Below are 14,404 nucleotides of genomic sequence, written 5' to 3'. Positions count from 1 at the left end.
AAAATTAACTAATTTCTAATCCGCTCTTTCCCTCTTCCTAGGCCTCTGGTCGCTTGTCGGAGTCAACACGGAAGCTGGATCTATTGCGCTATTCGCTGGATCTGCGGCGCCTCGAGCTGCCAGCGGACTCTCCGGCTGCCCAACAGCTCAAGGCGGAGCTGCAGATTTTGCAGCAGTCAACGTCGCCGGGGCCCGTCACCTACACATCGCTGCAGACGGGGCAGGGCGGAATGTTGGGTGGCAAACCGTATCAGTCGGTGTCGTCGCTGGGGCGCTGTGCCAGTGTCACGGGCAAGCTGGAGGTGCGGCTGATGGGCTGTCAGGATCTGCTGGAGGATGTGCCGGGGCGCTCGCGACGCGACAAGGACAACAGCTCCAGTCCCGGCGATCTGCGCAGCTTCGTCAAGGGTGTGACCTCGCGGAGCAGCTCCAAGAGCTACTCGGTGAAGGATGAGACCTCGCTGGAGATCATGGCTGCCATTAAGCTGGACAACATCACCGTGGGACAGACATCCTGGAAGCCTTGCTCTCAGCAGGCCTGGGATCAGCGTTTCTCCATCGATCTAGATCGCTCCCGCGAGCTCGAGATTGGAGTCTTTTGGCGCGACTGGCGCTCCCTGTGCGCCGTAAAGGTGTTGCGCCTCGAGGAGTTCATCGACGATGTGCGCCACGGCATGGCGCTGCAGCTGGAGCCGCAGGGTTTGCTCTTCGCCGAGATTAAGTTTCTCAATCCGATGATATCGCAGAAGCCCAAGCTGCGCCGCCAGCGCATGATCTTCAACAGGCAGCAGGCGAAGAATATCCCACGGGCCAAGCAGATGAACATCAATGTGGCCACCTGGGGTCGCCTGCTCAAGCGGAATGCCCCGAACCATGTGCACATGGGCTCGAGCGACGTCACAGGCGCAACGGCTGGCTCTGCCCTGGCCACGGGCCGCGACTCGGAGTCGCCCATTTCGCGCACGCCCTCGTCGGATGCGCTGGTGGAGCCTGAGCCGTATACGCCAGGCGAGCAGGCTCAGAATCTGGAGTTCAATCCGGATGCGGGCATGCACGAGCACGTGGAGACGCCCGGCGAGTACCCGGATCCAGCGGCCAGCGGTTTGAGTGGCATGCGGCCACTCTCCATGCACATGCAGGGCATCAGCGTTCTGCCACCCGACTCACCGCCAGTGTCCGCCGCCGCAGCAGCCGCTGCTGGCAGACCCAATTCGCTCATCATACAGATGCCGCCGCAGGCAGGAGGCGCCAAGGTGCCAGCAGTCATCGGTGGACGCACCGCAGCGCCCACAACGGCGCCACCGCCGCCGCCTTTGCTCAAGTCAACGGCCAACACGCCGGTGCTGGACCAGGAGGTGAGTTCGATCCAGAGTTTATACAGGCCCCTCCCTAAACAGTTTACCTCCTCTACCTGCTCATGTATAAAGATATTTCATGTAAATATTTAAAGCTGTGTTCCCGTAGCTGGTTTGATCGTTGTGCCTGCCACATGCCATTGCCACTTGCCACTTGCCATCTCCTTTTGCTTCACTCCTATCTCATGTACATACTTCACCCATCCACAACCCACACACATTTGTAATCTGTACAGTTATCGCATCATTATCCTCTCCTTGGTGTTGGCTTTTGTATTATTGATTGTACATAAATGCATACATATTTACACACATTTGTACATAAATACATCGTTGATCATACATGTAAGCCTTGACCATATGTGTGTGAAGTATTTGGAATGGAGAAGGATGCCAACCTCCATGCAGAAGGATCCAACCATGCAGATGTTGGGCTTGGAAATTGATCGAAAATTACATAAACAATCTGCTGGGAATATGCCAACACTGCCAAAGGGAAGCCCGTATGACACTAGCTTATCATTGCCACTGAGCGCTGTATGACACTAACTTCGCATTAGCCCCGATCATCTATTGTGGAATAAATTGTTTTTACATTTCTTAACAAGTTGTGTTGATCCGTTAAAAAGCTGCAGCAAATGTAAGTTAGTGTCATACGGGCATTAGAGTGAACATTAAGCTGCCGTTTTCCCCCCCTCTTTATGCCACTCATTCTTCACCTACATCCAACATCATCATCATTCCATTCCCTTCTCGCTCTTGGATTTCTCTCTCTGTCTCTCACTCACTCTATCTCCCTCTGTGCGAAAGAAGCTTTCTTACTCGCTTTCTATCCAAATCTTTCTCTCATTCTCTGTCTCTCTCTTTTGTGCTTTGCGCTGTCCTTCCTTTCTCCGCCTCTCTGTGTGTCCCTGAGCGACTGTCTCTGTTGCCCGTCTCCCGCCTACCGTCATCCGTCTGTCATGATCTCCGTTAATCGCCGACAGCTGCAGGATGTCTTGCACGAATTTGATTTCCTCTCCGACATGGACTCGCGTCCAACCACGCTGCGGCGCCTGCTGAAAGAGCGGGACATGGAGCAGCTGGAGCTGGACCAGGAGGCGCTCGAGAGCATTTTGCTGCAGCAGCAGCAGTCCGAGCAGCAGGCACTGCACCAGAGGCAGCTGCAGGAGCAGCAGAGGCTCCAGCACTTCCAGGAGGCACAGCGTCTGGCCATCCTCGAGCTGTGCGAGCACCTGGGAAGGAAGTGCCAGTTGGACGAGTTGGAAGGGTTGGATACGGAGCAGCAGCAGGAGCAACAAGATCAGTCCAGACAGAAGGAGAAGCAGCTCATGATCGAGCGGTCCAAACAGCTTCAGAGTCAGCCACCGTCACCGCCAACGCCTCCTCTTCCTCCTCCACCGCCGCAGTCGCAGCCATCTACCCAGACCCCGCTCTTGCGCTCGCTACCGCTCTCGATCTCGCCAGTTAGCCGTCCAGTCACCTATCCCTGCCCCAGCCACAGCCAAAGTCCACTCGCTGTCATGCCACCAACAAACCAATTTCAGTTGCAGCACGATCCCGCCCAGACCCAGTCCAGCAATCGCTTTGGTGCCGCCGTCGAGGATCTGTCACGGCCATCGGCAGTGGAGCAGCAGCTGCACCGTCCGGTGCTCACCCTGCCGCCGGTGGTGCTGCTGGGCGGCCGGGAGGAGGACAGATCGGTGCCGCCCTCGCCCCTGGTCGAGTATCCCGAGGACGATGACGAGTATCTGTACAGGGCCGATGGCGGCAGGGGCAGCCAACATCTGCTGCTGCAGTCCAGCCACAGTTCCAGTGCGGGCGATCGTTTCTGTGTGGAGGTTAGGAGGTTTTTTCATTTGATTCTTTTTGTTTTGCTTTTGGTTTGGAATTTTTGCCTTGGTTTTTTTGTGTATTGGTTGGCAATCGAATTTATTTAATATTATTCACTAATACCGCAAAAAAGCCTTTTCGGTTTCTTACATTTATTCGTTTATACACGATTTTTGTTGGGTTTTTGTTAATGTTACTGTTATCGTTATCGTTTATCTTTGCCGTTATCGATTGCAGCATTGAATGGAATGAAATATCAGCGATAAAATTGCAGAAACTGTCCCTAAACCATTCATTAAACATAATCATGCACACGACAAACACAAAATCACACTCACATTTGTTTCAATTGAACCTAACAACGCGTTTAACAGCACTGCTTTGTGGTGTTAACAGTAGCTCATAGTGTTAGATAACATTTTAAACTAACAGTTAAGCCACCTGTAGACACGTAACTCCGTGTGAAACTTCCTCTTTAAACCTAACTTTGATGCTAACCTAATTTAAAAATTAAATTGTTTAATTACGTCCCCGAAAACGACTTGAGAGCTCTGTAGAAAATGTATGAAAAATACTCTTGTACGTAATCCCAGCGATTAGATATCTAAAAAGTGACAAAAGTGATCCGAAAGCTTTTTAAATAGAAACGAAAAGATCACAGGGAAAAGGCGAAGAGCCGCGAAAGTGCGGCACGTGCCAAAAGGCGAGCACCCCAGCACCTCCACTCACACGACATTAATTTTCCACCGTCAACGTTCCTCGAATTTTCCATTTCATTTAAGATGTTTACCACCTACCACCTACCACCTACATCTTGTCTTTCTGTGTCTTTCTGTGTGTCTCCCATCTATGTACTCATCTATGTACCGCGCGAGCTGTTGTCACAATTTTCCCCAACGTCTTACGTAGCATTTTGGCCATTTTTAGACGCAAAGAAGCGACGCAGAAGCGCCTAAAATGCTAAGCGACCATTTTGCCTGGCCTCTGGTCATGACTTTGGCACTTGTTTGCCTTCAGTTGCCAGTCGTTTCCCTCGCTGCTGTCACTGCTACTGCCCTCGGGGTATAGCCCGCTATCCGTTCGATTTCGTGGCCATGCCGTGGCGTCATGTTTGTGCCAGCATTTCATGCACTCGCGCAGGTCCTGAGGCAAATGTTTGCAGTGCAACTTCAGCAGGAGCAGCAGCATCATCATTCCCATTTTCATAGTCAGATTTGGCCCATCCGTCAGCTGTTAGCCACATCCGCACCAGCCATTTGTGATGCACCGTCTGCTGTATGTTTTGTGTGTCCCAGTCCCAGTTGCAGTCGTTGAGTATCGCAGCTCTTTGAACCCTCACAATCCTCTTGCAGGCGCATATCAGTCTCGTACATATCACACTCGAACCCATCGATGCGAGCTGCACCACCAGCTGCCTGATAGAGGAGGTGGCCGAGCCAGAGCCACAGCCGGAAACCAAGGCAGTGGCAGAGTCAGAATCCCAATCTGAGGCATACGTTGAGAGTGTGTTGCTCGAGACAGTTGTTGAAAAGAAAGAGGAGCAGCAGGAGCAGGTAAAAGTCAACAGAAACGTACAGGCAGACCATACCAGTCCCAGCAGAGCTCTCAAGTTGTGTCCCCCAGATCTAAACTTAACCAAAATATTACCAACCAAAGCGCTAACAATTCTTCTTTGCTGTCCCTCAGGTCATACCGCAGCTGGGCAAACTCTACGTGGGCAGCAACCAGCAGCAGCAGCAGCAGTATGGACAGCAGTCCTCGCCCATCATCCAGGAGCCACCGACTCCGACCATCTATGGCAACAGCGCGGCCGCTGGCGCACCACAATTCCCGCAGCCCACACAGCGCCAGGATAAGCTGATCCAGCCTGGACAGCAGCCCATCTATGCGAATCAGTACGAGCTGAATGTGGCCAAGGCAGCGGCTGCCGCCTCTGTGTACACGCCCACGACCAGCTCCTCGTCGACGAGCAACACCAGCAGCCAGCAGCCTGGGCAGGGGCAGGGGCAGGGGCAGCGCAAGAATGTGGCACGCGGCCTGCAGTTCCACGAGGGCAGCAGCCGCCTGGGCAAGCAACAGCCACCGCCCAATGCTGGCATGCTCTCCATGGACAACTTCCGACTGCTGAGCGTGCTGGGACGCGGACACTTTGGCAAGGTCATCCTGTCGCAGCTGCGCAGCAACAACCAGTACTATGCCATCAAGGCGCTCAAGAAGGGCGACATAATCGCACGCGATGAGGTGGAATCGCTGCTGAGCGAGAAGCGCATCTTCGAGGTGGCCAATGCCATGCGCCATCCGTTTTTAGTCAATTTATATTCGTGCTTCCAGACCGATGTAAGTGGCAGCGACAAGCAGCTGAAAGAGTTTTCCAATTCCTAATCCTGTTTCTTTGTTTCCCCCACAGCAACACGTTTGCTTTGTGATGGAGTACGCCGCCGGTGGGGATCTAATGATGCACATCCACACGGACGTGTTCCTGGAGCCGCGTGCCGTCTTCTATGCCGCATGCGTTGTGCTGGGACTGCAGTACCTGCACGAGAACAAGATCATCTATCGCGACCTGAAGCTGGATAACCTGCTGCTGGACACGGATGGCTATGTGAAGATTGCCGACTTTGGCCTGTGCAAGGAGGGCATGGGCTTTGGCGATCGCACGGGCACATTCTGCGGCACACCAGAGTTTCTGGCGCCCGAAGTGCTCACGGAGACGTCGTACACACGGGCCGTGGACTGGTGGGGTCTGGGCGTGCTCATCTTTGAGATGTTGGTGGGAGAGGTGAGTCCAGCAGCGAACTAGATGTCCTCTGTGAATGTTTAACTGATTGTGTTTCCCTTTCTGACAGTCACCTTTCCCTGGCGACGATGAGGAGGAGGTCTTCGATTCGATTGTGAATGATGAGGTGCGCTATCCGCGCTTCCTCTCACTCGAGGCCATAGCCGTGATGCGTAGGGTGAGTCATTCTCTCACTGGGTCTAGGAAAATCGATGCTTATTAGCTCAACAATTTTCACAGCTGCTGCGCAAGAATCCAGAGCGACGTTTGGGCTCCTCGGAGCGTGATGCGGAGGATGTCAAGAAGCAGGCGTTCTTCCGCTCCATTGTCTGGGATGATTTGCTGTTGCGTAAGGTCAAGCCACCGTTTGTGCCCACAATTGTAAGTCCATTGAGTGCTCAAAAAGTGTCATTCGATATATTTATTTGTGTTTAAATGTCTAACGTAGAACCACCTGGAAGATGTCTCGAACTTTGATGAGGAATTCACGTCGGAGAAGGCGCAGCTGACGCCACCAAAGGAGCCGCGTCACCTGTCCGAGGATGAGCAAGTGCTCTTCCAGGACTTTTCATACACGGCCGAATGGTGTTAGTGCGTCTCCAGTTAGTCCTTAATGGCTCACCCAATGGGCCTAGCCCGATCGTTAGCCCCTTTGCCCTTTGCTTTTAAAAGTGTACGAAGTTATTGCTAGCTTAAGTGAATGTGAGCGGAATATTTAAACAGCCAATGCCTCCAGATAATAACCCATACAGGACATATATAATTATATATCTACATAGAAACTATATATATATATATGTACATCTAACCATGTACTCATCGCGAGCCAGAGAGCTTCGCTTTGTGGGCAGAGCAAGAGCATTTTTTCGATCATCAGCATGTCAGCCCCTTCCATCAGCATGAACCATTTAACGCTTCTTTTAATTTCCCAACGCAAGAACGAGATAATATATTGAGAATAGTCTGACGAAACCCCCGAGGAGGAGAAAGGCCTTAAACGCAACGTTGTAGATTTTTTGGACAGAATTTTGTGTGGTGAGCCCCGGTTCCAAATAGATTTTAGAGATGCAAATTATATATACACCCAGGCTATTTTACAAGCGCCAACAATAGAACCGAGTGGAGTAGCATATTTTCATACAAAACATACAAGAACAAATTCAAGGATAAACCTAAACATAAATATATATAAATATATTTTATACTGCATGCATACATACAACAAACCCAGGAAAAATGTCTTGTTAAAAAAGGAGAGAAGAGCTCATCCTCCAAGCACAGTGTGTGAAAGTGGAGAGATAATACTTACAATTTTTAATGTGTAAACCCCTGTAAATTTATTCTTTGCTTCTTTTCGGAAATTCAACTCAGCCAATAAGGTCAGCCAAATTGACTATTTGAACGAGTTGTGTTATATTTTAAAGCTACTTTTTATTATTTAAATTCATTTACACACACACAAACACAAACACACACACATACACACACACAACGCCTATACATTTGTTATTTATTATTATTATTGTACTTTACAAGAAAACTGTATTGCTTTGAGCATTTTTAATTCAATGATACGAATGGATTTCAAACGATTTGATTGTATGCCTACAGAGAGAGAGAGAGAAAGAGAGTAAGAGAGATAACGGTACGCTTTAACAGAAAAACAACCCTTAATGCCGCTCTCTCCGATGGAGACCGAGTCTTTGCTCTCGCTGGGTGTGGAATACGATCGGATTGTGTTGTGTTTCGCTTAAGATCTATGCTAATTTTAAATTAATTTTTAAATTGTATTTAAGTTTTGTAATAATCGATTATGCAAGCATAGGCTAAGGCTATCATTATGTGAAAATAATTAACTGATACATACGAACACTGCACACCCCTCATGCAGATCAATATACATAGAAACACCAAGCAAAAGCAGAAGCAGTAGCAAACCTGATATGATTATGATTGCATTCGCAACTTGGAATATCGATTCATCAGCCCCATTCCCTTCCTCCTCCCCCCCCTCTAGCTGCCAAGTTGTGCGTGTCCTGTCTCTTATTTATGCAAACTATGATATGATTTTTGAAATAAAATGTATCTATCGCTATTGAATAAACGCAGTTTGGTGTCATCAAACAAGTTGGAAATTTGTATTTTTAATGCTTCACTTCACATGGTTGATCGTCGGACAGTCTGTAAACGATTGACTAAATAAAATATACATAAATCTTAAAATATATTGGGGGACAGCGTCTTCTATGATAGATTATATTAAACATATTTTAGAACTTCTTTTCACTGAATCCTTCAGTCACCTGGTAATACAATATATTGCCTGTATTATCCACTATGGCCAAAAATATGTTACTGCAAAATGAGAACAATGAAAATTAGTAATGGAAATCTTTAAACTATGGTCTTGGGTGCTCACTTTTTTCCAAATTTATCTTGCATTGCCTCAACCAGGCTGAAATGAATGCCCTTCGTATGAATCAAGGGTATGTAAGCCGCCTGTGTGTCCTCTTTGCGCAAGTAAAACACCTTCAAATCATCATCATAATGCGGCTGCAAGTGGCCACATCGCTCATCTAAAAGATAAATAATTATAGCAAACATTTATGGTAAAATTGTTCATCGATTTACCCCTTTTTAAGTCGTTGTAGACCTGCAGAGCCAGAGCTGCTGTCAAATCATCTGGGCATACATTTTGAAAATCCCTCAGTTGAAGCTGCAATGAACGTTTGAGAGTTACTGGACTGTGGAGGCTGAAATGCATCGACCTGAGATGTGCTTACCATGGCTGTAAAACTGTCGAATGCTTTTCTAGGTTCTTCTACGCCCACTCTGCCGTGGGAAAGCGCTTGCAAATGGAATATAATGAAGTACCGCAGCAGTGTCTTACTGAAGGAATGCTATGCGGGAACAGCTGAAGTACTCCACTAATGTTTCTACTTAACAATAATACGCGAAAGAACAAATTGCTGTTAGTAGGGATAGGCTGAACTGCACACTTTAATAGGTGCACATTCGAGTGCTTAGCAAATGGCACTTAAAAAAAAAAGATTTGCTACTTTAAGTGCTGCATTTGTTGCGCACTTTTTATTTAAACAATAAACAATTATTTTGCTTTACTTTCATTAAAATTTAGCAGCAGTGTGACCGCGGAATTATCGATAAATTATACCGCAAAGCCCTCAAAAATATATCAAAATATACATTCTCATTGTAAAAGCTTACCGTAAATATACTGTAATATATAATCATATTCCTCTGTTTTGATGTTCTATTTGATATTACTAGCTAACTAAGAGTCTCAGCGCTGAAACTATTATTTTATCCAATTTATCAATAAATTTTCCACAAGATTCGATAGTTTTCACAACTTTTTTTTGCTGGAATATTTATAAATTAAGTTTATAACTAAAAAGGTAGACCCACAGTCCAATATCGAGTCGATGGCAGAAAGCTTCTGTTAGCCGAACTGCGTTAACATTGCTGTTAAGCTAACATAAGCATAAGAAGTTGCTGCAAAGCGTTACACAGTTGGCGCTGCCTTTGAATTCGAATGCCCGGGAGCATAAAATTAGTTTAGGTACATTTCTAATGAAAACATTTAATGCTGTCATGTACAGTTATTTTTTGACGGTTTTTGATGGGCAACAAGTTCATGGTCTATTAAGCGCCTCATCAAAATATAATCTTTGTATGCAGACATTGTCTTTGGGTTTTGTCTAGACAAAAAGACAGGCCCTGTCTGCCACTTGGGCCCTTGACAGTAAAGTCCGCCCCAACTCCACGCATAGACAATGTAGACAAGGAACAAGGCAACAAATTATGCTAAGTAGATGCAGTTGGCCAAAGACGGAGGTGGCGGAGTATATGCATGGCAAGCAGTTCCCAAGGCATCTGGCAGGACCCTCCTCCCGCCCAGCGTCTGGCCAAGTGATAAGGGTTTGGCAGCAGCCTCAGCCGAAGGCTTACCCTCCCATATGCATGGGCATGTGCCTGCATATCAATGTATGTTTCGTCTGCGATAAGCAACTTTTTGCTGCTCCTCCGCAGACTCCTCCTATGCAGATTAGTTTTGCAGTTTGAAGTCGTTACTGTGGTTGGGCGGGCGGCTGCGGCATGGAGTTGGTAAAGCGGCGGGCTCAAGGTATTCAATTAGGATGTGCCCGGGAATCAATGCGTAGATGAAAAGATCCTGAGACCACAATGGCAGAGACCAGATGCTGCGGTCGATGGCTATTATGGAGCTTGTCAATGACAGGGACGACACACGGCGCACAGCGGGAGGCCACAGCTGACTTCCCCCAGCCAAGGCAATTACAGTGGCTACAACGGCAAACGACAGCAATTGAAACAGTTACACACACTCGTATAGCCATGTGTGCGTGTGTGAGTTGGGGTGGTGTTTGCTGGTTGCTTGCGGTTACTTAATGCTGTTTACGGTCCACAGTCCACAGTCCAGAGTCCAGAGTTTGTCCAGTGGGTGCGTGTGCCTCGTGCAGTTGGCCACAATATTATTTGCACTTGCTGCCTTGGCCCTCCACGTTTATCCCTGGGACGGAGCTCACGGCACGGCGCTGCACGGCATGGCTGGGCATGGCCATAACCATTCGCAGAGCTAAATGGCCAGTTGAAGCATTTATGGGCCACAACTAGTCGCTCTTCGTGGTGTGTGCTCGTGTTTTTGTGTGTGCGTTAAATTGCTTCATCTGCTTGGCTGGCCGGCTGACTGGCTTGTTGGCTTTAATTAAAAATACTTTCGCCTCGTAAAGTTCAAAGGTGAGCCCATATATGTATGCTATAAATTGTTTTTTTGCTCTCCCCTTCCCACTCGTTGGATGCTGTGGAACACCCCACGGAGAATGCAAATTGTTGTCTCTCGCTCTCCGCTGGGTGCCACTTAACATATTTGCCACATATTCGCACTGGCACGGTATTTGCCTTGCACCATTTTTTTTGCTGGACATTTGCATGCCGAAGCCGTGTGCTCTGGTGGGTAACGGAGGTGCCAGAGCTTGACATGGACACCCGCTCTCAGACCGCTTGGGGGGTAGACGCTGGGAGAATTTTAATTGAGCAACCGGCAACCGGCAACCGGCAGCCGGCAGCCGGCAATCAGCAACAGCGCCGCGGGGAGCAATGGAGATTTATTGGATCGACGTGTCATGTCTGTTGTGCTTTGGTTTTGCACACTTTCCCGCACTCTCCACTCTCCAGTCTCCAGTCTCCACTCTCCATGGACTGGATATTTGGTTTTGTAAGCAAGAAATTAAAGTTTTATTGCGGTCAGAGTGGTATTTGAATTGCTTCTCCACTTGTTCTCAATCCTTCCGGACTTCCTTCTTCATTCTTCATCTTTAGCAAAGTTTTCCAGCACTTATTCACGTCTTTTGCACAATTTTTGCCAGCGATTGGAGTTTTTCATCGCTTATTCTTCGACCTTTGAGTGCTTGTTAATTTTTATTTTCATTCTTTCTACATAACTGAGAAGTTTCCCCCAAAAAACTGTGGAATGTCATCAATGCGAATTATGTGCTGTACCCAAATTGAGGATTACATTCATCCATTCCATGCTGGGACAGACAGACATTGCTGTACGGATTTAACCGCACTTTGGCCGACTGGCGACTGTCGCTGATTAAATTTGTAGCCGCCTTCGTTAATGACAATTTAAGCGGACTAATGGCTTAATGGCCTTTTGGCCATCGTTGTGGCATTGAGTCAAAATGATTCTGCCGCATCATTGGCAATGCAATTAACTCAACGATTTTGGTTTATTTTGCCGCTTTTCCGGTTGTTTGTGCTTGTGTGCTGGTCGGTGTCCCTGGGTAATTAGGAGGCGGAGCGGACGACTTTCCTGCTAGTTTTTTCCGCTTGTCTGTTTATGTCTCTTAATGGCTCTTCCCTGACTGTGCGCGAAATTTCATTAAAACTCTATAATTGCATGACAAGACAAGATTTTCGCACTCATCGTGGCTGAGCGAGGGAGGGGAGGGAGTGGTCGGTGCAACTTTTGCGTTATCCCTTTCATGTTCACGCCGCAAGCTCTGGCAAATGGCGCGGAATGCAATTGATTTTCCAGCAATTGGTAATTGAAAGCTCTGCTGGAAAGATATGATTAGATTAGATTATGTCGAATGGCTTGATTTATTTTCTTGGATTCTTGGCTATATTTAGGAAATCAATTAGTATCCAAAGCGCATCAACTCTCGGATGATGGCTGAACTCTCCAACACACATCTCTCCGCCTCCAACTCTCCGCAAAGCCACAACACTCCAAGAGAAGCTTCAGCTGCGACGCAATTATGTACCACTTCCCTCTCTCTCTATCTCTCTCTCTCTCTCTTTTGTAGCCCTCACGCATCATTGCGGTGGTGCGTGCTCTCATTAGCTCACTGCTTTGATCCTCTCTCACAAACGCGAGCACAGCAATGTCATCAGAACAACTGTAAATTAAGCAAGCAGGCGAGATGCAATAGAAGGAGAAGAGCAAAATACACTGGGAGTATTATTTGCAACCCAATTGGAAATTCAAAGACAGCAAAGTAATTGCCCTGCATTAGGTATTAGGTATGCAATTACTACCTTGTTTATAATTAATTTTTGATTTACCCTCAGGGGCCAGCGATTGAGATGCACGAGCAGCCATCCAGCAATCAGTCATTTGACCAAGAAAAGCAATTAATTGCATTGATTCAAACATATGTAAGTTATTTATGCACACGAGTGCATCAGACTATCTGACATTTGTAATGCTAAAAGCAATGACAGGGGACACGGCCACAGATACGGATAAGTAAATTTCATTTACTGGGAAACCCTTGCCAAACATCTATTATTAGCCTTTGGCACGGACAAACTTCGGAGATACAAATCACAAAATGTGACATTACATGTTGCAATTTGAGGCTGCGGTGGCGTGCAAGCAAATTGAATCTTGCTGTTTGGTCTACAGGAGGCAGGAGGCACTTTCAGCCTGATGGAATATCAAAAGCATGCGAATCCTTTGAGTAGAAGTAGCTCAAGCAACTAAACACACAGGTAAATATGTATATGTAATGTATATATGTTTCTGGAATTATACAAAAGATAATGCTGATGCACAATTGGATTTTGCAGTTGAGCATGGGAAATGCAGCACACCAGTGCACAGCCAGGATTCATTTTCCACTCGAGTGGAGTTGAGCGGTTTTCGCATTTCAGCAAAATTTCAATGCGACAGACAACAAGGACTAAGCACTAGGCAGCAAGGGCAAGGGGATGTGGATGGGGACGTTTCCAGGACAATGGTCCGGGCCAGACAGCATTGTCACGGCTGCTGCTGTTGTCCACTTTGGCAGGACCTTAAACATCCCCATTGACTGACATTTATCACTGGGTGGGGCTCCACAACCGGAAGACTTTACAGCATTTGTTGGTTTTGCTGCTGTTGTTGCTAGGAGAATTCATTTGCGTAATTAGTGGCCAAGTGGTGGCATCCACAATGTAGCAGAGGCAGCAACCGCAAATCAGACCACAAGGTAAGTGCTTTGAAATCACCGCAACGTCTCTTGATTATTGGCACCAACCTCCTGCAGACAGGACAGGTCAGCAAAATTCATAGCACACTTCACTGCGGCAAGCGGATAGGAGTTCAGGCAGCAGGAAGGATGATGGTGCATCACAGCTTCAGCTCGATTCAGCTTGATTGTCATGGGATTCTATGGCATCCATTTCAATGGAAAGGTAACGACAACTTTGTTGAACAGAAATCGTCGTTACACACGCACTCGTAAATATTTTATGGCAGATGCTATTTTGGTACAAAGAAGCGACCATCTGATTTGCTTGGGAGAGGTACTTCGTCTGGCCATATTAGCTCACAACTGGACTGCCTTATCATGTCTGATGATTCGATGAATTTAAAGGGTAATTGAAAATCACTTCCACTGAAGCTTTACTCACTTTATTCCAGATCCAATTGAAATGTTTATTTCCGTCTTACAATCTTCTTCAAAGTTGTAATTGATTGCATTGATTGGAATCCATTGCTGCCTCCACGAACTCCTCCCTCCGAAGACGACTTAAGGCCGAGACCGAGGGCGTTCGGCTTGGATTAAAAGAGTGTAATTAAATTACCTTTTAAACTTGTAGCCAACTTAATCAGAGGGGAGGGCAAGTGGAAAACTTAATTTGAAGACGACCGACCACGTGCCGTAGAGAAGGAGGCACGGACATTCCCCATCGTCCCTGAGCTAAGCGCGTGCTACGTGTTAAATTACAAGGGCACGCACACCACCACAGGAACGAAAACACGGAAAAGCGAAAGGAGCAACAGCAGAACAGAGCAGAAGCAGCAGCAGCACAAGATAGAAAGGCAAGAGGCAAGTGGTAAGCAAAACATGGCAAATCAAAACAAAAACACACGATTTACCGGCAAAATGCACGTGACATCTGTGGGGAG

The 14,404-nt window shown here is 47.4% G+C and overlaps 2 protein-coding genes across 16 annotated transcripts in view; one reads left to right on the top strand and one right to left on the bottom strand.

Annotated features, from left to right (window-relative positions):
- The window catches only part of LOC117592212 (serine/threonine-protein kinase N), a 32,052-nt gene extending 23,984 nt beyond the window's left edge, over window positions 1–8,068 (top strand). For 3 of the 15 annotated variants that reach the window (XM_034285827.1, XM_034285826.1, XM_034285824.1), the window contains 8 exons: window positions 42–1,355; window positions 2,903–3,196; window positions 4,541–4,741; window positions 4,875–5,525; window positions 5,596–5,967; window positions 6,035–6,142; window positions 6,205–6,345; window positions 6,413–8,068. In XM_034285827.1, the coding sequence (XP_034141718.1) occupies window positions 42–1,355; window positions 2,903–3,196; window positions 4,541–4,741; window positions 4,875–5,525; window positions 5,596–5,967; window positions 6,035–6,142; window positions 6,205–6,345; window positions 6,413–6,556 (3,225 nt within the window). In that variant the 3' untranslated portion in view covers window positions 6,557–8,068. Of the gene's footprint in view, window positions 1–41; window positions 1,356–2,341; window positions 2,602–2,715; window positions 3,197–4,241; window positions 4,464–4,540; window positions 4,742–4,874; window positions 5,526–5,595; window positions 5,968–6,034; window positions 6,143–6,204; window positions 6,346–6,412 lie in introns of those variants that run through there. The other 12 variants (XM_034285838.1, XM_034285836.1, XM_034285833.1 and 9 more) reach the window with 10 other exon arrangements.
- Window positions 8,069–8,078: 10 nt separating this feature from the next.
- On the bottom strand, window positions 8,079–9,107 carry LOC117592219. The gene is made up of 4 exons (XM_034285846.1): window positions 8,748–9,107; window positions 8,596–8,680; window positions 8,384–8,540; window positions 8,079–8,319 (listed from the first exon to the last, which is right to left on the bottom strand). Exons 1-4 carry the CDS (start codon window positions 8,748–8,750, stop codon window positions 8,235–8,237), a joined length of 330 nt encoding a protein of 109 aa, XP_034141737.1. The 5' UTR covers window positions 8,751–9,107; the 3' UTR covers window positions 8,079–8,234.
- Window positions 9,108–14,404: the final 5,297 nt, after the last annotated feature.

This window comes from Drosophila guanche, unplaced genomic scaffold, assembly GCF_900245975.1.
Source record: "Drosophila guanche unplaced genomic scaffold, DGUA_6, whole genome shotgun sequence".
NCBI classification, from domain to species: Eukaryota; Metazoa; Arthropoda; class Insecta; order Diptera; family Drosophilidae; genus Drosophila; species Drosophila guanche.
This window is presented reverse-complemented; position numbering and strand designations above follow the sequence as displayed.

Excerpts from the sequence above, each read along its gene's own strand:
- LOC117592219 (XM_034285846.1), bottom strand. Across the intron at positions 8,541-8,595 it reads CTACAACGACTTAAAAAGGG|ATGAGCGATGTGGCCACTTG; the intron begins GTAAATCGATGA and ends TTTATCTTTTAG. Across the intron at positions 8,320-8,383 it reads CAAGATAAATTTGGAAAAAA|TAACATATTTTTGGCCATAG; the intron begins GTGAGCACCCAA and ends CTCATTTTGCAG.